General features: G+C 43.8%; 1 protein-coding gene across 1 annotated transcript in view; it reads right to left on the bottom strand.

Moving 5' to 3' along the window:
- Positions 1-381: 381 nt before the first annotated feature.
- Positions 382-26310, bottom strand: part of LOC132832717 (N(G),N(G)-dimethylarginine dimethylaminohydrolase 1-like) — a 78352-nt gene continuing 52423 nt past the window's right edge. Inside the window, exons 2-6 of the mRNA XM_060850827.1 lie at positions 21427-21526; positions 14803-14876; positions 11465-11584; positions 6157-6300; positions 382-516 (exon numbers count right to left, since the gene is read on the bottom strand). Of these exons, the coding sequence (XP_060706810.1) occupies positions 400-516; positions 6157-6300; positions 11465-11584; positions 14803-14876; positions 21427-21526 (555 nt within the window). The 3' untranslated portion in view covers positions 382-399. The remainder of the gene's footprint in view (positions 517-6156; positions 6301-11464; positions 11585-14802; positions 14877-21426; positions 21527-26310) is intronic.

Here is a 26310-nt window from a genome sequence, read left to right as displayed (position 1 = left end):
GATTAATCCCTATTTGAGGCACTGGGTTGGACCCGGAGGCAAGAAAATGCTCCTCAGATTAGAGCTGTATTAATACCGATGTTTCACCCCTAGGTGGCGTGGGTAGACCCACCGTCATGAACAGCAGCTTTGCTCTGCATGTCGAGCCCTGTTTACATTGAAGATGAGGACTTGGTCTCTAGCCCCATGGAAGAATTCCACCTCACTTCTGGGATTGAGTTGAGGCGGGTTGTCCCTGATGCAAAAATTCCAGTACATGCCTCGCATATCCGTCGATTCAGAGTCGTTTCTATTGTATTCCACCATGGAATTTAAGGCAGTTGTGGATTAAGCACCACTCCCCTTCCATTGCCCCACAACTTCCCCCTCCCTCACACCACACACCCTCCCATGTTGACTCTAATATTCAAACTTCTTATTGATTAAAATGGAACAGGAGCTCAGGGATGCTCCCAGTTTAGCCACTTCCGTGCAGGACGCTGGAATCAATGTGTAGTCTGGAAGCTTCTTGAAGACCTGGAAATAAAGATGGGAGGGGAAAAAAATCCTTATTATCAAAAACAGAAATGCAATGCCCATTTGCAAGAGCAGAACTCCCTGACAAACTAATTCCCCTCAGCATTCTTTAAGTACCTGTTAGATTACTCAGAATGTCCAAAGAATACACAACAGAAGCAATGTGTAAATTTTGACACTGAGCTCTTTAAGTCACCCTCTGTATGTGGGTAATGTCATTATTTACTGCCCATATCCAATTCTGCTCAGAAAAGGTGGTAGTGAGTTATATTTTTGAACCCCCATGTGTTTAGACTGGTGCAGGAACACCCACAGAACTGGCAGGGAGGGAATGCTTGAATTTTGACTCAGTGACAATGGAAGGACAGTGATATAAGTCCAGGTATTGCTTGCAGAGCAATTTGCAGGTACTGCTGGTATTCCCATACTACGCACTTCTAAGTAATGAGATGTCAAGACATCACAATGGCTCAGTGGCCAGCACTGCTGCCTCATAGCGCCAGGAACCGGGTTTTGATTCCATCCTCGGGTGACTATCTGTGTGGGTTCCCACTGGGTGCTCCAGTTTCCTCCCACAGTCCAAAAATGTGCAGTTTCGGTAGATTGGCCATGCTAAATTGCTTGTGGTGTCCAGGGATGTTTAGGTTAGGTGCATTAGCCATGAGAGGGTAGGGGGATAGGTCTGGGGGGGGGGGGGGGGGAATGCTGTTCAGAAAAATCAGTGTGGCCTCGTTGGGTCAAAGGGCCTATTTCCACACTGTAGGGATTCTATGTAAAAGGATTCTAAAAATGTAGTAGTACATGCAGGCTTTAAAATAAGATGATGAAATGAGAGGCTGGAAGAATGGAGGGAATCTCACAATTTAATGCCTCTGCAGTTGAAGGCCATCAATGGTGGAGAGTAGGAAGTCAGATGTAAAGAGGTCAGAATTGGAGGAGCACAGAGATTTTGGTGGGTAATAGGGCTGGAGGACTTTACAGTGATACAGAGAAGCAAGACCAGGTGAGAACTTAAAAAATGCAAGCGATGCTGGACAAGGAGCTAAAATAGGTTAGAGGCCTAGGAATGGTGGGTGAACAGGACTTGGTCAGAGTTACATTCCAGGCAACAGAGTTTTGAATAAGCTGAAGTTTACATTCCTTGTGGTTCCTTCCTCACAGTTGAAAATAGAAAGACAACCCATTCAAGTCCATTCAATAACTATTTCAAATATTTCAGATTTGTTCTGATGATGCTGCACTAATCGCTCTGCCTGGAGGGGAAGGGAGTCCCATTTTACAAATGTCTGACAGTCAGATTCGGTAAAGCATCGAGCCCCGATGAGTGAAAGAACCCCCACCCATATTTCACATGAGGTACAAAAAGCAGAAGACAGCGTTCAGCAGAGGAGGAGGAGACTCAGCTCCCTGCTCAGCAGCCCAGAGCTAAAGGACATTCCTGGCATACGTTCCTCAGTCAGACCGACCATACGCTCAGCCTCCTGACAGGAGGTGTTAGTATTGCAGAGATCATATACACACGTCAACATCAGAAATCTGTGGGCTCAAGTCTCACTCAAGACTGAAGTGTCAAACATACAGGTTTATAAAATCATGAAGGGCATGGATTGAGTGAATAGCCAAGGTCTTTTTCCCAGGGTAGGGACTCCAAAACTAGAGGGCAAAGGGACAACTTTTTCACACAAATGGTGGTGCGTTTATGGAATGAGCTGCCAGAGGAGGTGTTGGAGGCTGGTACAATTACAGCATTTAAAAGGCATCTGGATGTGTAGATGAATAGGAAGGGTTTAGAGCAGGGGTGGGAACCTATGGCCGCCTAGGCCGTTGTGTGTGGCCTTTTGAATGAATGCAAACTTTGCAGAATAAATCTTTTATGTTTTATTAATATGGTTTTTTCGTCCTTTATTATTTTTATTTTAATCTTAAAATGAATGTATTTAGAATACCAGAGAGTAAAAGAAAATTCAACAAAATAATCCTCACAGACTGACCGCTACAATTAAAAAATTGGTAAGTCATAAGGGCTATTTCAACATCTGCTATGCTCATGATTTAGTTATAATGCGACTCTAGAATGTACACTATCTTCCCTGCCTGACTGGTGCCACTTTTCAACCACTTATTGCGGTGAATCTACATTCTCCTACTTAACCAAAATTGAGACGCCCTTAAGGTCACAAATGATGGATACCCATCTAGAGGGTCAGCTAAAACTGCAGATCTCCATGCTGCAACCAAATATTCAAATGCTTTCCTACAAAAAGCAGTCACAACAAACTCATTAAAAAGTTATTTAACTTTAAAAAAAGGAAACAAAATGTTAATTATAAAGTTAGTTAGTACATAGTAGTTAGATTTTTACAAAATAATGTGAATTTTGAAGAATATATAATTGAAGTTTCTTGGATGCGGCCTTATTAAATTACAACTAACATAACGCGGTCTTCCAACATGAAAAGGTTCCCCACCTCTGGGTTAGAGAGATATGGAGCAAATATTGCAAATGGGACTAGATGAATTTAGGATATCTGGTCATTATGGATGAGTTGGACCAAGGGGTCTGTTTCTGTGCTGTATATCTCTATGAATTTATGATACGGCCAGCGGCATTGTGAGGGAATGCTGCGCTGTCAGAGGTACTGCCTTTTGGATGAGGCTTGGCAGAAAGGCCTTATCTGCCAAATCAGCAGAAAACTCTCAGTACTCTCTTGAAGAACGGGGGTTCACCCTACCACCCTATATTTTCCCTCAGTCAACATCACTAAATTTAAAAAAAAAACATGGACCCAGATATTTACCTATTGCAGTTGGGAATCCTATTTTGCATGAATTGGCTGCTGCATTTCCTGATAGTATTTTACAGTGAATTATGCTTTGGGACTGAGGCTGAAAGCATTTGCTCTATATACTTTCAAAGAATGTGGTAGCAATGAAGACCATTCAACTCAGCCCAACTGTGCTTGCTTCTTGCAAGAACCCTATTCAATTTAATCTCCCATGCTGGCTTTCACACACCCAATACACTTTCCCATTCCCAACCATAAGATTCAACCATCTTCAAATATATATATCCAATTATGTATTGGGGTGGCAGTGACTCAGTGGTTAGCATTGCTGCCTCACATCACCAGGGATACCTCCTTCTGTGCTCTCGATCCCATGATTCTAACCAATCAAACTCAAGGGAAAGCAAATCATCCTGGATTCTGGAGGACTACTCTAAGAGAGGGACTGCTCTCTGAAGAAATTTCTACTAGTTTCCCCTTTCATTCTTTTTCAGAATTATTTAAATTCAGTTACCTCTGAGGTAGTTCATCCTTACTTGCACGATGAGAAACCTTTGCCTTTGAGTACATCTTATCAAGTCTTCCCCCACCCCAAACTCTTTGACTTCTTGCCTTTAGCCTGTTACTATTCCGAATAGATTGACCATTAAGTAATCTGGGCCAGGGTTAATACTGCTGCACAAGAAAACCCAGGAATGTTCAAATCCACTGTGCTGAGATTTTTCTGCTGTGTTCACCTCTGCCCTTGAGACAAAAGCTCCTTAAAAAGTAACTAAAGCTGCCAGCATCTTTTACACGTATACCCTCAGTTCCCATTCATCGCTGCTCATTCTACAGAGCCAAGGGCAAAATGACAGCCAACTTGCTTTTGTGTGTTTTAAAACAAAACCAAGCTCAATGTAGATCGATCCAACCATCAAAATCAGGCCGGGGCGGGGTGAGAGAAGCAAAAAAGAAAGACTTTAAAAATCTGATCACATACCCCAGTAGTTCAGAGTCTCAAGAACAAACCAAGGTTGCTTAGTCCATTCACACATCAACAAAAAAAAAGACATCTGGTTGGGCATATGAATAGGAAGGGTTTTGAAGCCAAATGCTGACCAGGTCAGTTTAAGATATTTGTTTGGCACGGACAAGTGGGACCATAGAGTCTGTTTCTGTGCTGTATGACTCTAAAAAACAAAATGGTCACCGGGGTTAGATTGGGCCCCGTTTCCTTAGCGACGGTCCTCAGCAGCAGGGCAATGATCCGACAGGCCTGGCAGTAATGTCAGCACATGCTCCTTCTATGTGTAGGCAATTCTCAGGTCTATAATTTGCTTAGGCAACTGTCACTTAACAATTAAAAGTGCTCCCATGGGCCCTTTTTTTAAAAAAAAGAAAAGCAGCTGTTTGATTTACCTACTTTAAATGGCATCAGGATAAATGTAAGACATCAGCTGGTTCCAGGCACTTTCACTAACACAAGAATCAGGGTGGGAAGTGAAAGGAGACTCTGAGTGCAGAGTAAACTCAATAGATCATATATTGTAATAAACTTCACAAGGCAAGGAGGAGTTAAAGCACCGAGGTAACTGGGTGGGCGGTGGCAGTGGGGATGCTTCATTGAGTCAGATACAATCAATCCTTTCACTACAAGGCCTCTTCAGAAAGAGTTCAAATCAAAATACAGCCGGAGGAAGAGAGGAAAACACAATTACAGAGAAGGGGCAGAGAGAGAGGGAGAGAGACAGTGAAAAAGAGGGTAAATTAGAGAGAGAGAGAGAGAGAGAGAGAGAGAGAAACTAGGGTGGGGTTGGAGACAGAGAGAAAGCACAAGCAAAAGAGGAACACAGGCAAAGTGCGGGGGGTGGGGGAGAGAGAGGGAGAGAGAAAAAAAGAACAACACACACATAAAAAGGGAAAGAGTAAGTGGAACACAGAGCACAAACCAGGGACAGAGAAAGAGAGAGAGGAGAGAAAGTGGTACACGAAGAGAGATAGAAGGAGAGAGATGGAGAAAGAAAAGAGAAAATGTGGAGATGGTCATATATGAAAACAATGGAAAAAAATGTAATACTGGGAAATGAACATGCTGGAGCTCTATTTTGAACTACAGGCGACAAATTGGACCAGTATGTGTCACTTGTTAGTTTTTCTGTGTTTTGCAGACAGAGGAAGGGTGGGAGACAGAAACACAGAGACAGACGGGTTGGGTGAGATGGGGAGCGGGGGTCGTTGGGGAGTGGGTGAAAGCAAAGCAGGGAGCTCGAGACAGAGAGAGAGAGAGAGAGAGACAACTGACGTGTCTGCACCATGTTTCCGCACTGCTTTCAAACATCTGTGAAGTATTAAACCAATGTGCAGACACGTTGCAGCTGTGGTGCTAATTCAATGCCGCCTCAGTCACAGAATGTAGTGAAGTTCTTTTTCAGCATAAAATTAACAGTTTTCAGAATATGCACAGCCCGTCCCTCACGTCACCAGACCCAGAAGAATAGTGGCTAGAAGCTCTTTAAAGGTAAGCTTGGAGCAGAGGCATTGTTAAGCAATGTTAAATTAGCCTACTTTCTCCCCCCTGAAATAGGCCCCCCCCCCCATCCCTTTCCTTGCAGTACTGCTCTCCTCCCACCAGGGGCTGACATTGGACCCAGGAGCTGGTGTAAACATGAACAATTTTTAAAGGGAAATGCGAACTGGCAACTGACCTGTTTTAAAGGGCCTCCTCATGGAATCAAAAGCTGTTCATTTCCAACTGTTTGCACGTTTTAGATTTTAACACTGAAGGATCCCCTCCTGCCAGGACACTCCCTCCCCCCTCCCCATCAAACTCTGGGCCGTGACCCAATAAAACAAGACACGAAAAATAGAAGACCTTGGAACTTTCCGGAAACTCATCCGCTGTCCGGTGGACCAAGGCATTGCATTTGTTGCCAACGCGTGCATAGATGCAGTTGGCCGCAGCGTCATCTGGTACGCTCAGTTTGTCGTACTGATAGTCCGTTAGCTGCTCCATCGCCTGAGGGCAGAAAGAGGAAAACAACGAGCATTAGAGCACATGTTCTGAAAACCACAGGCCCCCGTGTCAGTAACCACCCACCTCACACTGAGTACCGTGATAGTCACACACTCAATAACAGACAGATACAAAGCGATTCGCCCAGGCTGTGCCCATTCTGCACCTGGGTCTCTGTAAAGGAAGCTCCGTTCTGTATCTAACCGGTTCAGTGCCAGGTAGAGTTTGACAGGGTCACAGTTCCCTCTACCCTTTTAAACTGAAATTAAAACTCATTCTTCTCTTTTAAACTGAAACTACACTAAAAGACTGAAGCGACTGGGCTTGTATACCCTTGAGTTAAGAAGACTGAGAGGAGATCTGATTGAGGCATATAAGATTATGAAAGGATTGGACACTCTGGCAGCAGGAAACATGTTTCCCCTGATGGGTGAGTGCCGAACCAGAGGAACACAGCTTAAAAATACGGGGTAGACCATTTAGGACAGAGATGAGGAGAAACTTCTTCACCCAGAGAGTGGTGGCTGTGTGGAATGCTCTGCCCCAGAGGGCAGTGGAGGCCCAGTCTCTGGATTCATTTAAGAATGAGTTGGATAGAGCTCTCAAAGATAGTGGAATCAAGGGTTATGGAGATAAGGAAGGAAGAGGATACTAATTAGGTATGATCAGCCATGATCATATTGAATGGCGGTGCAGGCTCGAAGGGCTGAATGGTCGACTCCTGCACCTGTTGTCTATTGTCCTCTGTACTGTTCCCATCAAACATTCCCAGAACAGGGTCAGCATGGGGTTAGATACAGAGTAAAGCTCCTCTGTACTGTCCCCAGCAAACACTCCCAGAACAGGACAGCACAGGGTTTGATACAGTGTGAAGCTCTGTCTATACTGTCCCTATCAAGCACTCCCACGATAGGCACAGCACGGATTCGATACAAAGTAAAGCTCTCTCTGCTCTTTTAAACTGAAAATTAAGATTCATCAATGCTGTCCTCGCCCAAACACTCCCAGGAGAGGTACAGTACAAGTTAAATACAGAATGAAGCTTCCCTCTACACTGTCACAAACACTGGCTGGTATTTGATAGCTAGTCACAGGAACTGCACCTCCAGCTCACTGGAAGGACCAACAGTATTGGTGCCATCAGGAAATACGTTTTAATGCAGTCACTCATCATGATCGTGAATACATTGCAGTGACTGAGATGGAAGCAGATACAGCTGAGCTTTCAGAAGGGAACTGAATAAGTATCTGGAAGTGATAACATTGTCAGAGCCACAGGGAAAAGGCACGGAGTGGAACTGCATGAATTGCTCTTTCAAAGAGCCAGCATGGACATAGTGTACCAATGGTTTCCATATGAAGGCTGCAAACAATGGTTTTGTTTCCCTTTATTCTTCCATGGGATGTGTGGCTAGGCCAGCATTTGTTGTCAATCATAATTACCCTTGAACCGAGTGGCTTGTTGGGCCATTTCAGAGCATAGATAAAATTCTGGCACGTGTAGGCCAGAGCAGGTAAGGATGGAAGATTTACTTAGACTCACCGAGTCATAGAGATGTACAGCATGGAAACAGACCCTTCTGTCCAACCCGTCCATGCCGACAAGATATCCCAACCCAACCTAGTCCCACCAGCCAGCATCTGGCTCATATCCCTCCAAACCCTTCCTGTTGATATACCCATCCAAATGCCTTTTAAATGTTGCAATTATATTAGCCTCCACCACTTCCTCTGGCAGCCCATTCCACACACGCACCACCCTCTGCATGAAAACAGTTGCCCCTTAGGTCTCTTTTATATCTTTCCCTTCTCACCCTAAACCTCTACCCTGTAGTTCTAGACTCCCCACCCCAGGAAAAAGACCCCCTTTTCTATTTACCCTATCAATGCCCCTTATGATTTTATAAACCTCTCTAAGGTCATCCCTCAGCGTCTGACACTCCAGGGAAAACAGCCCCAGCCTATCCAACTTCTCCCTATAGCTCAGATCCTCCAACCCTGGCAACATCCTTGTAAATAGTTTCTGAACACTTTCAAGTTTCACAATATCTTTCCGATAGGAAGGAGACCAGAATTGCTTGCAATATTCCAAAAGTGGCCAAACCAATGTTCTGTACAGCCGCAACATAACCTCCCAACTTCTGTACTCAATGCTCTAACCAAGAAAGGAAAGCATACCAAATGCCTTCTTCACTTTCCTATCTACCTGCGACTCCACTTTCAAGGAGCTATGAACCTGAACTCCAAGGTCTTTTTGTTCAGCAACACTTTCAAGGACCTAATCATTAAGTGTATAAGTCCTGTTAAGATTTGCTTTCCCAAAATGCAGCACCTCTCATTTATCGAAAATAAATGCATCTGCCACTCCTCAGCCCATTGGCCCATCTGATCAAGACCCCATTGTAATCTGAGGTGATCTTCTTCAATATCCACTACATCTCCAATTTTGGTGTCATCTGCAAACTTACTAACTATACTGCTTGAGCTCACATCCAATGATGAAAAGTAGTGGACTCAGCACCAATCCTTGTGGCACTCCACTAGTCACAGGCCTCCAGTCTGAAAAACAACCCTCTACGACCACCCTCTTTCTTCTACCTTTGATCCAGCTCTGTATCCAAATGGCTAGTTCTCCCTGTATTCCATGAGATCTAACCTTTCTAACCAGTCTCCCATGGGGAACCTTGTTGAACACCTTACTGAAGTCCATATAGATAATGTCTACTGATCTGCCCTCATCAATCATCTTTGTTACTTCTTCAAAAAAAATTCAATCAAGTTTGTGAGACATGATTTCCCACACACAAAGCCATGCTGACTATCCATTAGTCCTTGCCTTTCCAAATACATGTACATCCTGTCCCTCAGGATTCCCTCCAACAACTTGCCCACCACTGATGTCAGGTTCACTGGTCTATAGTTCCCTGGCTTGTTCTTACCACCCTTCTTAAATAGTAGCACCACAGGAGCCAATCTCCAGTCTTCCGGCACCTCACCTGTGACTATCGATGATACAAGTATCTCAGCAAAAGGCCCAGCAATCACTTCCCTAGCTTCCCATATCTAGGGTACACCTGATCAGGTCCTGGGGATTTATCCACTTTTATGCATTTCAGGACATCCAGAACTTCCTTCTCTGTAATATGGACATTTTCCAAGATGTCACCATGTATTTCTCTACATTCTGCACCTTCCTTGTCCTTTTCCACAGTAAATACAGATGCAAGATACTCGTTTAGTATCTCCTGCAGCTCCACACAAAGGCCGCCTTGCTGTTCTTTGAGGGACCTTATTCTCTCTCTTGTTACCTTTTTGTCTTTAATGTATTTGTAAAAACCCTTTGGATTCTCATTAATTCTATTTACCGAAGCTCTCTCATGTCCCCTTTTTGTCCTTTTGATCTCCCTCTTAAGTATACTCCTACTGGCTTTATACTCTTCTAAGAATTCCCTCGATCTATCTTGTCTAGACCTGACATATGCTTCCTCCTTTTTCTGAACCAAGCCCTCAATTTCTTTAGTCACCCAGCATTCCCTGTACCTACCAGCATTTCCTTTCACCCTGACAGGAATATACTGTCTCTGATTCTTGTTATCTCATTTCTGAAGGCTTCCCATTTTCCAGCTGTCCCTTTACCTGTGAACATCTGCCCTCAGTCAGCTTTTGAGTGTTCTTGCCTAATACCATCAAAATTGACCCCTCTCCAATTTAGAATATCAACTTTGAGATCTGGCCTATCCTTTTCCATCACTACATTAAAAACTAATAGAATTATGGCCACTGGCCCCAAAGTGCTCCCCCACTGACACCTCAGTCATCTGCCATCCCTTATTTCCCAAGAATAAGTCATTTTGCACCTTCTCCTATAGAGGAATATATATATATATATATATATATATATATATATATATATAGGAGGAGTATACTTAAGCATCCAGATGCTTAAAAACCATCTGGATGGGTATATGAATAGGAAGGGTTTGGAGGGATATGGGCCAGGTGCTGGCAGGCGAGACTAGATTGGGTTGGGATATCTGGTTGACATGGATGAGTTGGACCAAAGAGTCTGTTGCCACGTTGTCCCAGTCTCTGTTTGGAAAATTAAAATTCCCTACCATAACCATCTTGTTATTCCCTCAAGAGCATTTGTGTATCACATGGCTTTTACAACAGCTGACAATGATCAACATTATTGCTGCTAGCTTTATATTAATTTGTTGGCTATATCAACTGATTTTGAATTCCAACAGCTGCTGGATTTGAACCTGTGTCCAAAAGACCACTAACTTGGGCCGCAGGAGTGCTATTCCAGTGATATCACCACGACGCCACTGTCTTCCCAAGTTAACCATATCCAGCCCTGTTCTGGGATAAAGTCCCAATCCTGGACATTATCCAGTTAGTCTTACTGTAAAAGCACAGGAGAAGGGGGAGATGATGTATGGCTTGGCCAAGATACAAAACCAGAGAAATGTTACAGCACAGGAAGAAGTCGTGTGGCCCATTTCATGGCCAAAAACAAAACTAGCCACCATCTCATCTCTCAGTATCTGGACTGAAGCCTTGCAAGCCACAGCATATATATTCCTGCTTCTGTCTGTGCCACCAAACCAGGCAGTGACGTTCAGACTGAATTAAAATGATTTTTCCACATATCCTGTCTAATTATATTACTTATTTTAAAAACAGATCCCTACAGTGTGGAAACAGGGCCATCTGGTCTAACAAGTCCACATTGACCCTCCAAAAAGAATGCCACCCAGACCCATTGTCCTAACCTGTTACTCTGCATCTCCCCTGACTAATGCACCTAACGTACACATCCTTGAACCCTATAGGCAATTTAGCATGGCTAATCCATCTAAGCTGCACATCTTTGGATTGTAGGAGGAAACCAGAGGAGATTCAACAGACAGTCACTCGAGGTTGGAATCGGTTCCCTGGCACTGTGAGGCAACAGTGCTAACCACTGAACCACCATGCTGCCTGATCCCCTTAAATTCCTGGTATTGAGCTGTCTTTAAGGGAAGAATCTCTTCCTGTCTACTCCATCTAGAGCCCGGACATATTGGATCATCTCAGACAAGGGGAGCTAACTGGGGAAAACGGGAGGCCAAATGAGATGTTTGGAGAATCCAGCAGTTGTGCATAAAGAGGAGCACCTTACCTTGATGACCTTTTGAGCAACTTCACTGTTCCCTATGATAATGGTGCTGGGTCCACCCATGCTGCAGAAACTCTTCAAATGATGGGGCTCAGGAATGTGCACAACGGACACCGTAAAATCCTAGACAGAAAAGAAGGAACAATCCATTGGTGCAGACCTACCTTCTCCAAACAAGAGATGCATCCATAACAATCAGCCCAGCCCCTAAAACCTACTTCCTCTCTGGACACAAGCTGAGGTCAATTAGAAACTTCCCGGGTATTAAGCCACCAGGGGGAGCAATGCAAAGTAAAGGGGAATATTCTCTTGAGAATACAGGAGCAGAGGGAGCTGACTGTGTACATGTTTAGGTCATTAAAGGTGGAAGGACAGATGGAGATAGCAGTCAATTATGCACACAGTATTCTGGGCTTCATTAATATGGGAGCAGAGTACAAGAGTTGCAAGGTTATGTAAAACAACTGAACATTGTTTAAACATGGACTGGAGTACTGTCTATATTTCCAGGCATCACACTTTGGAAAGGATGGAGGAAAAGTGCAGAAGAGGTTTACTGCAATGGTTCCAGGGATGAGGCATGTTAGTAATGTGGAAAATGGGAGAAGGCTGGAAAATGGGAGAAGCATCCATAGAACATTTTGGCCATAAAGACCATAACACGACCATAATGACCAAGTGGTCACGGGAAAGGACAAAGACGGGGTCAGATATAAAAATTTTGAAATGGGTTTGCGGGAGCCAGTAAGACAATAAGACAGGATCTGGTGAAAGTGGATTGGGGCGGAGAAAAATTCACATCAGAGCAGTGGGAGTCCAGCTTGTTCCCGTAAAAGATGAAGAGTTGGACCAAAAATTCCAAACAATCTTGGATGTTTTGGGATGTACAGGATTGGATAAGGATACGAAGGGAAGCTTATGAGTCCTCAGAACACCAGATGCCCCAGAGGCATATGCGAATTGAAGGGGGGTTTACTTTAAAAAGAAAACTAGGAAAGCAAAGATGGGGCGTGAAAAGGATTAGCAGGTAAAATAAAAGGAAACCTGGAGCATTTTAAAGCAACCTCTGGACCAGGAGGGACATCAACCTTCTAGCCCAGCAGTAGGGACATTGCCACTGCACCACAACAGCTCCCATTTTAGAAGCATATTAGTGACAGGAAGATGACCAGTGAAAGAGTGGGGTATATTAGGGACTCAACTGGCAAGTGGATGGAGCAAGAAGGCATAGCGAGATTTAAAATGGTACTTTACATTCATAATCCCAATAAAGAAACCTGTTAGTATAGATATCAGGGAAGAGATAGATCTGATAGATCTGAACAAAATTACAAGGGAGGAGGTATTATCGGATTTAACAACATTAAAATTGGAGAAGTCCCCAGGTGCAGATGAGATGCAGCTGAGACTGCTTTGGGAGGAGATTGCAAGGACCCTGACATTAATTTTCAAATCCTCTCTGGATATGGGAGAGGTGCTAGAGGACTAGAGGACAGTTAACTTGGAACCTTTATTCAAGAAGGGTAGTAGAGATAAACCAGGGAATTACTTGACCAGTGAGTTTAACATTATTAATCTTCACTTGAAAAGGCAAGAATTAATCCTAATGTAAAACTCTATGACTTTATGATTCTAACTTAGGACTGCTCTCCCTGGAGAGGAGAAGGATGAGAGGGCATCTGACAGAAGGTTTCAAACTCACGAGGATCTGGATAGAATAGATAGGAATAAATGGTTTCCACTTGTAAAAAGATCGAGAACCAGAGGTCACGGTTTTAGACCGTTTTGCAAAAGAAGCAAACAAGATGCGAGAAAAACACATTTTAACAAATAGTAGTGGCTTAGTTCAGGAAGGTACACTGCCTGGAATTGTGGTGGAAGCAGATTCAAGAGGGCAATGGATGATTATTTAAGCTTTTATTGGTCAGTGTTTTGAGGATGGAGTTTGGGAGGTCATGTTGCAGCTATATAAGAGATTGGTTCGGCCACTTTTGGAATACTATGTTCAATTCTGGTCCCTCCGCTATCAGAAGGATGTTGTGAAACTTGAAAGGATTCAGAAAAGAGTTACAAGGATATTGCCAGGAATGGAAGGCTTGAGCTATAGGGAGAGGCTGAATAGGCTGTGACTGTTTTCCCTGGAGTGTCAGAGGCTGAGGGGTGACATTATGGAGGTTTATAACGTCATGAGGGGCATGGATAACGTGAATAGCCAAAGCCTTTTTCCCTGGATAGGGAAGTCTAAAACTAGGGGGCATAAGTTTAAGGTGAGAGGGGAAAGATTTTAAAAAAGACCAAAGGAGCAACTTTTTCTCAAAGCGGGTCGTGTGTGTATGGAATCAGCTGCCAGAGGAAGTGGTGGAGGCTAGTACAGTTACAATATCTAAAGTTTGGAGCAGCAACCTGACTCACTGTGTTAGCACTGCCGCCTCACAGCACCAAGGGCATGGGTTCAATTCCAGCCTCAGGCAACTGTCTGTGCGGGTTTCCTCTGGGTGCTCTGGTTTCCTCCCACAGTTCAGAAATATGTAGATTAAGTGGATGGACCATGCTCAGGTTCCCATAGTGTCTCCAGGAACCTGGAAGGTAGGTGGATTAGCCATGGGAAATGCAGGGTTACAGGAACAGGCTAGGGGGCTGAGTCCAGAGAGCTAGTGTGGACTTGTTGGGCTGAATGGCCTATTTCCACACTTTATGGATTCTATGAAAAGATATCTGGATGGGTATGTGAAAAGAAAGAGAAGAGAGAGATATAGACCACATGCTGACAAATGGCACTGGATTAATTTAGGATATCTGGTTGGCATGGACGATTTAGATTGAAGGGTCTGTTTCCGTGCTGTGTAATTCTAGAACTCTAAACCTCTTAATTGAAACAAAATTTACAGGGAACAGGCAGGAGATCGCAGATAAGCCAAAAATGCTCACAGAGCTAGTACAGACACAATGGGCTGAATGGGCCTCCTTCTATAGCGTAACAATTCACTACTTGTCAACAGAATCGATTATTTGAAAAACCGACATTTAATCATTAAAACAGGCTAATTTTTTTGTAATGGGAGTTTGGTGGACATGGTCAGCTTTACATCTGATTAGCAAGCTGAAAATTCACTTTTTACACCACTTTTCCACTAAACCAACAACTATCTCAATGTTTAACCTGAGGTGTGCACTATTTCCAGGCTTCAAGGCCAATTTAAGCTCCTCACCCCACATTTGCATGTTATCTTCAAAAAAACCTCATTACAATAGAACTGGACTGTCCACTTCACATTCACATGCCGGCTCTTGACAACAGATGCCTGCAACAACAGAGAGCATTTGACCACAATCTAACTCACCTTGAATGCTTCCGCCACATACTCCGCTCCTTTGTGATTGGTCCACTTGGAGATCCCAACAAAGAACTCGCGGCCTGAAACCAAGAAGGGGAGAGGGAGGATAAGAGGGTGAATACCGAGCATTGTGGTGGCTGGGTGGTAACGCCACTAGCTAAGAAATCCAGAGGACCCCAGGCTAATGCAGGCTGAAAACCTGATCACTGCAGCTGGTGGAATGTAAGTACTATTTTAACAAAATAACTAATTTATCATTGATTGTCATAAAAGCTACCTGGGTCAGTAATATCCTTTATTAAAGGCTAATTTCTACCCTGATCAGGTCTGGACTCCATGAGACTCCAGACCCATAGCAACGTGTTTGATTCTTAAGCCCCTCCCCCCCAAACTGAAGTGGTTCGACAAGCCACTCAGTTCAAGGGCACAAGTGCTGGCTTTTCCAGTGACAGCCACATGAAAGTACCACTTTAAAAGCAATTACACAGCACAGAAGTGAGAGCAGCAGCATGTACTGCCAGAGTGAACCAGAGCAATGATGAGCTCAGATGTTATTTTACACACTGCGATAAGATGACCTGCAAAGTGTGACCTGAAGGCAGGATGGAAGCAGATACAACAGCTATGTTCAAAATGCAATAAAATGAAGCAGACACATTGGTGGATCAATTGGCAAAGAGTTGTGGTGTGTAACTCACTCTTAGTGAGGTGGCATAGGGTACGTGGAATGAACTTCCAGAGGAAGTGGTGGATGTGGTCTAGTTATAATATTTAAAAGGCATTACGATAAGTACTATACATGAACAAGAACTGATTGGAGGGATATGGGCCAAGCGCAGGGGGCAGGTGGGACTTGTTTAATTTGGGATTATGATCAGTAGAGTCTAGTTAGACTTTCTGTCTTATATGACTGTATAACTTGCCTGGATGAGTGCAGTTCTAGCAACACTCAGGATGCTTCAATACCATCCAGGACAACATCTATCCACCAACATTCAGTCCCTTCACCAATGCCACACACCAGCAACAGCATGTACCATGTACAAGGTGCACTTTAGCAACTCACCAATGTTCCTTTCACAGCACCTTCCAAATGTGTGGCCTCTACCTACTTGAAAGCAGCAGATACGTGGGGATAGCACCATTTGCAAGTTTCCTTACAAGCCATGCACCATCTTGGTTCAAAAGTGCATTACCATTCCCTCACAGTTAAAATCCTATAACCCTGCTCTAACACTTACACCACATAGTCTGCTGTGGTTCCAGAAGGCAGCTGATTGCCACCTCCAAGGGCAAGTAGAGGTGGTTTACAAATGCCGACCTTGCCAGTAATGCTCCTCCCATGAAATATTTGAGAGAACAATCATTGCTACCCTTAACTCAGCAGCAAGGCTTACACAAGACTTGGCAGAACTGTCAGGTTGACATCTAACTTCGCCAACCTCACAGACGAAGAAAGCAAAACCAATTTCAGGGAGATTACCTCTCCTACAGAGGGAACAGGCACGTGTCCTGAGCTCGTCCTGACCCTCATGAAGAAGCAGTTTCACAGATACATTCATGCTGTCAGCACTTCACACTAACCACTTCCTCATTCTAAACAGAGTCCAAAATAGAACCATTACAAAACCAAAATAGCCTTAGCTTAAATGTGTCACTTCCTGCATGAGCAGCAGATGGGAGAGGTACAGAGACTTGGGGTGGGGTTGGGGGGGGGCTTAAGTGCAAGCTGGGGAGAGGTTTGCTACCTGCAGGATCCAAAATGTAGAACATCCAGTACAAGGCTCCTCAAGTCTCAAATGGAACAAAACCTTCTGTGTGGCCTACCACAGTACTCTCAATCCAGTGCTCCCTCATTTTAATAATTTCCGACAGGGCACAAGATAGTTTGCAATGTGCAGAAATGCCAAACTGGGTCACTTGGAGATTGGGACCAAAGTAGTACAGAATGAGTAGTGTACACGAAGGTTTCTTCTGGACTTGCTCTGGGAAAGGTCACAGTGAGAAAGTGTTCAATACTCCAGAGCACACATTCTTTGCTGGATGTTGGGAGGAACACCACAAAGGTGGAAGGGAACTAGACTAGAACACAGTAGGCTGCTAAGTGCAATTATTTTAAACAAAATTGGTGTTAAAGTTGAAGCAGCAACTTGAGTTTTAAACTGAATGAAGGAGGCACTGATATTTTCCTGTATTGGATCTCTGTCGAGTAGAGTGTCCAAGCAAGATTGAGTTGAGGAGGAGAACTTTCCCATCATTGAACTATTGAGTTTACCTGTCTATAGTGAAAAGGTAGACAATTGGTGGTGTGAATGATCAGATCAGCCATTCATCTCATTGAGTAGCAGAGCCGATGTAATGGACTGAATGGCTTACTTTTACTACTACATCTTCTGATATGAACATGAGCAGATAGTGCAAAATCACATTTATCACATCCAAGTGAATGCTGCTGTGAGAAAATGAAAATATGGATGTGTCCAGTTCAGGGCACCACACTTTAGGATGGATAAGTGAAAGCCTTAGAGAGGGTGCAGAAAAAAAAACACCAGAATGGTTCTCGGGGTGAGGGACTTCAGTCTTACAGACAGATTGCAAATATTGGGAGGCAATGTGACAGAGATGGGCGGGCAGCACGGTGGCACAGTGGTTAGCACTGCTGCCTCACAGCGCCAGAGACCTGGGATCAATTCCCGCCTTGGGCAACTGTCTGGAGTTTGCACATTCTCTCCATGTCTGTGTGGGTTTCCTCCGGGTGCTCCGGTTTCCTCCCACAGTCCAAAACTTTGCAGGTTAGGTGAATTAGCCATGCTAAATTGCCCATAGTGTTAGGTGAAGGGGTAAATGTAGGGGAATGGGTCTGAGTGGGTTGCTCTTCGGAGAGTCGGTGTGGACTCGTTGGGCCGAAGGGCCTGTTTTCACACTGTAAGTAATCTAATCTAATCTAGATATTCAAATTCATGAAAGGTCAGGCAGAGCAGATCGAGAGATACTGTACCAGTTAGTAGACGAAGTGAAAAACAAGAAAGTATCAATTTAAAGCAGTGGGAACAGAAAATGCTGGAGAAATTCAGCAGGTCTAGCAGCATTTGTGGAGAGTCCAATGACATTTATTTCTCCAGTATCAGAGTATATTGCTTATATATTATCAAATCAAAGCAATTGATTTGGATGCGAATGTAATGGGTATACTGAGTAAGTTTGCAGATGACACCAAAATTGCAGATGTAGTGGACAGCAGAGAAGGTTATCTCAGAGTACATCAGATCGGCCAATGGGCTGAGGAGTGGCAGATAGAGTTTAATTTAGAAAAATGTGAGGTGCTGTATTTTGGAAAGGCAAATCACCATCTTAACGGTGACATCCTGGGGAGTGTTGCTGAACAAAGAGACCCTGCAGTGCAGGTTCATAGTCATTGAAAGTAGAGTGAAGGTGGCTTTTGGTATGCTTTCCTTTATTGGTCAGAGCATCCAGTGTAGGAGTTGGGAGATCATTTTGCGGCTGTACAGGACATTGGCTCGGCTATTTTTGGAATATTGTGTGCAGCTGTGGTCTCCCTCCTATTGGAAGAATGTTGTGAAACAGAAAAGATTTACAAAGGATGTTGCCAGGGTTGGAGGGTTGAATAGACTGGGGCTGTTTTCCCTGGAGTGTCAGAGGCTGAGGGGTGACCTTATAGGGGTTTATAAAATCACGAGAGGCTTGGATAAGGGAAATAGACAAGATATTTTCCCTGGGGCATAGGTGAGAGGGGAAAAAAATTTAAAGGGATCTAAGGGGCGACTTTTTCATGCACAGGGTGGTGCATGTATGGAATGAGTTGCCAGAGGAAGTGGTGGATGCCCGTATAATTACAGCATTTAAAAAGCTATCTGCATGGGTATATGAATAGGAAGAGTTTAGAGAGATATGGGCCAAGTGCTGGCGAATAGGACTAGATTAATTTAGGATATCTGGTCAGCAAGGATGAGTTGGACTGTTCCCGTGAAGGATCTGTTTCTATGACTCTATAATTGGTTCTTATAAAGGTGATGCAAGGGTAATCTTACATTTGAAGCAAATTATTAGGATCCCGGATTTGCTGCCCGATTGTGTTGTGGAAGAAGACCGAGTGTCAACTCTTTCAAAAGGAAATTGAATAATTACTGGAAGAAAATAAGATTTCCAAGTCTATAGGAAAAGCAAGGGATTGGGACCAGTAACTTGCACAGTGAAGAACCCGCACAGGAACAATGGGCTGAGTGGCCTTTCTTTTCATTATTCAGTCATGGGACATGGGCATTACTGGCTGCTCAGCATTTATTGCCTGTCCCCAGTTGCCCTTGAGAAGGTGGTGGTGAGTTGCATTCTTGAAATGCTGCAATCCCTGTGCGGTAGGTATACTCACAATGCCCTTAGGGAGAGAATTCAGGATTTTGATCAGCCACAGTGGAGGAATGGTGACAGTTTTCCAAATCTGGATTGTGAGTGGTTTGGATGGGTGCTTGCAGTTGGTTGTGCTCCTGTGTTTCTGCTGCCCTTCTCCTTCTAGATGATGGTGGTCGTGGGGTAGAAAGGTGCTGCTTTTGGATCTTTGAATTTCTGCAGTGCACCTTATGGATAGTACAGATACTGCTGCTACTGAGTATCATTGTTGGAGGGAGTATATGATTGTGGATGTGGTACCAATCAAGCAGGTGGTTTGTCCTAGATAGTGTCAAGCTTTGTAAGTCTTGTTGGAGCTGCATCATCCAGGCAAGAAGGGCCATCACACTCCTGACTTGTGCTTTGTAGATGATGGACAGGCTCTGGGGAGTCAGGAGGTGAGCTACAGCATTCTCTGCTTTTGACCTGCTCTTATAGTCCGCAAGTCCAGTTGAGTTTTTAGTCAATGGTAACCCCCCCCGAATGTTGATGGTGGGGTATTCAGGGATGGTAACACTAGTGAACGTCAAGGGGTAGTGGTTAGATTATCTCTTATTGGAGATGGTCATTGCCTAGTATTTGTGTGGCACAAATGTTACTTGTTACTTGTCAGTCGAAACTTGGATAATGTCCTTGTCGTGTTGAAAATGGACTGTTTCAGTATCTAAAGAGTCATGAATGGTGCTGAATATTGTGCAATCATCAGCGAACATTCTCACTCTGGCCTTATGATGGAGGGAAGGCTATTGATGAAACAGATAAACATGATTGGGCCTAGGACTAAGGAACTCCTGCAGAGATGCCTTGGAACTGAGATGACTGACCTCCAGCAATACTGAGATCTGTGCTATAGCCATTCTATGGATGAGCTTCACTCATTCCCTTGTAGTTGAACAGCCAGTTCACACTCAAGGCATGGGTCCAGACACAGGAGATTGGGCAGGCAATGCTAGAGAGCTACTGGAGCCTGGAAACGAAGTCCCAAATCAGCAGTTATAGAGTCAGAGATATACAACATGGAAACAGACCCTTCGATCCAACCCGTCCATGCCAACCAGATATCCCAACCCAATCTAGTCCCACCTGCCAGCACCTGGCCCATATCCCTCCAAACCCTTTCTATTCATATACCCATCCAAATGCCTCTTAAATGTTGCAATTGTACCAGCCTCCACCACTTCCTCTGGCAGCTCATTCCATACACGTACCATCCTCTGTGTGAAAAAGTTGCCCCGTAGGTCTCTTTTTTTTATTAGATTAGATTAGATTATTTACAGTGTGGAAACAGGCCCTTCGGCCCAACAGGTCCACACCGACCTACCAAAGTGCAACCCACCCAGACCCATTCCCCTACATTTAGCCCTTCACCTATCACTACGGGCAATTTAGCATGGCTAATTCACCTAACCTGCACAGTTTTGGACTGTGGGAGGAAACCGGAGCACCCGGAGGAAACCCACGCAGACATGGGGAGAATGTGCAAACTCCACACATTCAGTCACTTGAGGCGGGAATTGAACCCGGGTCTCTGGCGCTGTGAAGCAGCAGTGCTAACCCGCCATCTTTCCCCTCTCACCCTAAACCTATGCCCTCTAGTTCTGGAGTCCCCGACTCCAAGGAAAAGACTTTGTTTATTCACCCTATCCATGCCCCTCATTATTTTGTAAACCTCTGTAAGATCACCCCTCAGCCTCCGACGCTCCAGAGAAAACAGCCCTAGCCTGTTCAGCCTCTCCCTATAGCTCAAATCTTCCAACCCTGGCAACATCCTTGTAAATTAAGCAAATCCATCATGGGTGATGTGACCACAAGTGTGTGAGTGAAAACTCACATAACAGGGTTTCTGGCAGTGGTGCAGAAGTAGTTGTCAGGAGCTGGTGGGAGAGAAAATATAACCGACATTTATACAAGATAATGAGTCACTAGCCAGAGACCTTTCCCTGGGCAGGATTGACTGGTACAAGGGGTCATAGTTTGAAGGAAGAAGGGTATGAAGGGAGACGTCAGAGGTAGGTTCTTTATGCAGAGAGTTGTGAATGCATGGAATGCGTTGCCAGCTGTGGTCTTGGAAGCAGAGTCATTAGGGACATTTAAGCGACTGCTGGATGAATATCAGTGAGTTGCGGGGTGCGAAGGTTATTATATTTTACATTAGGATTAAACCTCGGCACAACATCATGGGCCGAAGGGCCTGTTCTGTGCTGTATTTTTCTATGTTCTATTCACCTGTGAAGAAGACATCGCTGCCATCAAGCGTGGCTTTCTCATCCGTCACTTCGAACACACGCAGCTTCAGCTCTTCCAGAACTTTCTTCACCGTCGCCACCTGCGATACAAAAAGCTGTTGTTCAAACTAACCTCACACTTAAAAAAAACCTACCAATAACAGCTGAACTACCCTCTTCCCAAGCAGTGTGTGCTGTTCCAGTTGAACGCAGAGCTGCATCTACAATCTCAATGCCCGTCAGGATCGGTTTACAAAGAACAGTCTCCATTTAGAATTGTTACACAGCACAGCAAACGACCAATCTGCCAGTTGAGCCTACACTAGTTCTCAGCAAGATCAAAGTACTACGGTGTTTCGATTTACAAAATTCTTACTAAATGTGGATAGGATATATCCCCTTGGCTGGTGACTCTGGCTTCCCCTAGCTCTAATGTGACAATAAAAGGGCAGGCCATTTAAGACAGAGAGGAGGAGGCATTTTGTCTATTCAGAGGGAGCCAAATCTTTGGAATTCTTGACCTGAGGACTGTAGAAGCTCATTCATTGAGAATGCTCAAGACCAAAATCAATAGATCCTCTGGAGGGAGAGAGAGAGATAGATATATATATATGATGTTATGATGTCAAGGATATGGGATTCGCAGGGAAAAATAGCAAAGAGGTGGAAAATCAGATGGAGCAGAGTCAACATGTTGTTAAAGCATTTCTCCAAGTAGGCAGCCACAATAATCCATGCAACCAAAGGAGGATTCAGTACCCAGTCTGTGTTACACCACAATCATCTTTGGGAAAGAATATTAAGCTAAAACCTAATTTGCCCTCCTTTCTCAAAGGAGTGGATCCCCGGATCTCTATTCTGAAGCAATGCAGCAGACTGCCCTTTTCAGATCTGGCTGGTGTTTATGTATGAGCCAACATGAAAAGATAATGATATAGGCATTTCCTCAATGCTCTTTTTGGGACCTTGCTGTGAACAAATTGGATTCTGTACATTTTTCCATTGCAATAGTGAACAATTGCCACAAAATTACATGGAAAATAATCTACTGGCTGCAGAAGTCTTGGGATGGTGAAAGATGCCACAGAACCATCGTATTGTATTCAGGATGTGCTCATTGACAACAAACTGAGCTTGCCCCCAAGAGAAAACTCAAAAATATAAATAGAGTCACAGAATCGTTCAGCACAGAAACAGACCCTTTGGTCCAAATCACCCATGCTGACTACATATCCTAAATTAATGTGGTTGTATTTTCCAGCATTTAGCCCATATCCCTCTAAACCCTTCCTACTCATACGCCCAACCAGATGTTTAAGTGTTGTGATTGTACCAGCTTCCATCACTTTCTCTGGAAGCTCATTCCACATATATACCACCCTCTGCATGAAAATGTTGCTCTTTAGGTCCCTTTTAAATCTTTCCCCTCTCATCTTAAACCTATGCCCCCTAGTTTTGGACTCTCCTATCCTGGGAAAAATACCTTGGCCCTTCACCCTATCCCTTCCCTTCATGATTCATATAAAGTCATCCCTCGGCTTTCAAAGCTCCAAGGAAAATAGCCCCAGGCTATTCAGCCTCTCCCGATAGCTCAAACTCTTCAACCCTGGCAACACCCTTGTAAATCTTTTCCGAACCCTTTCAAGTTTCACAACATTTTCTCATAGCAGGGAGACAAGGATTGAATGCAATATTCCAAAAGTGGCTTTACTAATGTCCTGTACAGCCGTAACATAACATTCCAACTCCCATGCTCAATACACTGACCAGTAAAGGCAAGCTTACCAAATGCCTTCTCCACTACCCTGTCTACCTTTCAAGTAACTATGAACCTGCACCCAAGGTCATTTTTACTCAGCCACACTCCCCGGGACCTTATCATTAAGTCCCACCCTGAACTGCCTTACCAAAATACCGCAACCTACTTTTACCTAAAATCAACTCCATCTGCCACTCTCCTTAACCCATCAGCTCATCTGATCAAGGTCCCTTTGTACTCTGAGGTAACCTTCTTCACTATCGACATCACCACCAATTTTGGTGTTATTTGCAAACTTACTAACCATTCCTCTTACACTCGTATCCAAATCGTTTATATAAATGACAAAAAGCAGCACCTGTACCCAGCACCGATCCTTGTGGCATACCACTGGTTACAGGCCTTCAGTCCAAGATTGACCCTCTAACACTATCCTCTGCCACCTACCTTCAAGCCAATTTTGTATGCAAATGACTAGCTCTCCCTGGATTCCATGTGATCTAATTTTGTTAATCCGTTCTAAATGTAGAATCTTGTCTAATGCTTTGCTGAAGTTCATATTGACCACGTCTACTATTCTGCTTTTATCAATCTTCTTCATCACTTCTTCAAAAATCTGAAATCAAATTAGAGAGAGACAACCCCCAAGCACAAAGCCATCCCTCATTGGTCTTTGCCTTTCGAAATACATGTAAAGATTAGAGTGGTGCTGGAAAAGCACAGTAGGTCAGGCAGCACCCAAGGAGTTGGAAAAAAAAATTGACGTTTCGGGCAAAAGCCCTTCATTTGCCTGAAACGTCAATTTTTCCTGCTCCTCGGATGCTGCCTGACCTGCTGTGCTTTTCCTAAACCACAGTCATCTTGACTCTGATCTTCAGCATCTGCAGTACCCACCTTCACCAAACACATGTAAATCCTGTCCCTCAGGATCCCCTCAAACAACTTGCCCACCACTGACATCAGGCTCACCGGTCTTTAGAACCATCGTATTGTATTCAGGATGTGCTCATTGACAACAAATTGAGCTTTCCCCCCAAGAGAAAACTGGCTTTTCTCTTACCACCTTTCTTAAATAACGGAACCATATTAGCCAACCTCCAGAATTTCGGCACTTTGTTTGTGGCTACCAATGACATAAATATCTCAACAATGGGCTCAGTAATCACTTGCCTCGCTTCCTATAAAGTTCTGGGATACATCTGATCAGATTCCAGCTTTATGCATTTTATGATGTCCAGCATCTCCTCATCTGGACATCTTTCAAGATATCACCATCTATTTCATCGAGTTCTCTAGCTTCCATGTCCTTAACAGTGAAATATTTATTTCCTATCTCACCCATCTCCTGTGCTTCCACACATACAAAGCCTTATTGATCTTTAAAGGGGCCCTATTCCCTCTCTCTAGTTATTCCTTTGTCCCTAACATATTTGTCGAAACCCTTTGGATACTCTTTAACCCTATCCGCATTTTGCCCTCCTATTTTCCCTCGACTTATACTCCTACTGCCCTTATATTCCTCGAGGGATTCACTTGATTCCAGCTGTTTACACCTACCATGTGCATCCTTCTTTTTCTTGACCAGAGCCTCAATTTCTCCAGTCATTCAGCATTTCATACACCTACCAGTCTTGCCCTCCACCCAAACAGGAATATATTACCTCTGGACTTTTGTTATCTCATTTTTGAAGGCCATCCACTTTCCAACCATCCCTTTACTTATGAGTAGCCTCTCCCAATCAATGTTTGAAAGTTCTTGCCTAATACCATTAAAATTGGCCTTACTCCAAGTAGGAACTTCAACTTTTAGATCAGATCTATCTTTTTCCATAGCTACTTTAAAACTAATAGAATTATGATCACTGGCCCCAAAGTGCTCCCCCAGCTGACACCTCAGTCACTTGCATTGCCTTATTTTCGAAGAGAAGGTCAAGTTTTGCTCCTTCTCTAGTAGGTACATCCACATACTGAATAAGAAACTTTTCTTGTACACACTTAACAAATTCCTCTCCATCCAAGCCCTTAACACTCTGACAGTCCAGTCTATGTTTGTGTCACAAAACTGTTTTTTTTTCTAAAAGCTGTTCCTTGATTTTTTTCAGAGCGGTAATAAAAAACTAGGCTCTGATCAGAATGATTTGGTACAGAGATGAAAAGGATTTTGAGAGGCCTTTTGTTTATATGTTAACAGATGGGACTTCAGGCCGTAGTGTTCATGTTTTAGAAGTGACCTGTAGAATGAAAGAAGAGTGGTCAGCTCTCTAGCTGAGTGGAGCTGAGCAGTTTAGTTCAGTCCAGAACTGGTTGAGAGTTCAACAGTGAGCTGTGTGGAAACTCTGTCTTCTGCCCTTCTAACTTCAGCTGGTAAGTATCTGACCATTTTTTATATTGTGTTTTAAAGGGGGTTTATTGGGACTGTTGTGTATATTCGGAACAGCATACTTAGTTTTGTTTGGATAGACTGAGTTTTGAAGGGGTTCTTTATTCTGTTCTTTATGTTTCATTGTGTAATTTTGTGAAGAAATTGTTTGTCTGTTTTAAACCTGGTATTCAACCTTGCTAACCTAATCCAGGTAATTTTCACTGAAACAAATTGCAAAGTTATGGTCTAGGCTGCCTGCTTAAGAATGTTTTGAATGGTCTGGCCTAGTCCATAACAATTGGAAAGTTAAAATCCCCTCCCACTAAAACCTAAACCCCTCATTCTTACAGATGTTGAGTTCTCCTTACAAATTTGCTTCTGAATTTCCCACTGAATACTGGGGACCTATAGTACAATCCCAATATGTGATCATCCCTTTCTTATTTCTCAGTTCCACCCAAATAATGTCACTCGACGTACTTTCTGCAATATCTTCCCCAAGTACAGCCATAATGCTATCCCTGACCAAAAACGCTACTCCCCCTTCTCTCTCGCCCCCCTTTCTATCCTTCCTTTAGCATCTGTACCCTGGAACGTACCTCATTCCCTACCTTGACGTTTTGATCCTTTTCTCAGTTGTATCATCCTCAGACTTATCACTTTTCTCACTATCCCTTTGCGTTCCCGTACGCCCCACAATTAGTTTAAAGCCTCCCAAATAGCAAAGCAAATTCCCCCATCAGGATATTGGTCCGCTTTCAGTT

The sequence above is a fragment of the Hemiscyllium ocellatum genome, chromosome 35, assembly GCF_020745735.1.
Source record: "Hemiscyllium ocellatum isolate sHemOce1 chromosome 35, sHemOce1.pat.X.cur, whole genome shotgun sequence".
Taxonomy (NCBI): Eukaryota; Metazoa; Chordata; class Chondrichthyes; order Orectolobiformes; family Hemiscylliidae; genus Hemiscyllium; species Hemiscyllium ocellatum.
Note: the sequence above shows the minus strand (reverse complement) of the source record. Positions and strands in the feature narration are given on the sequence as shown.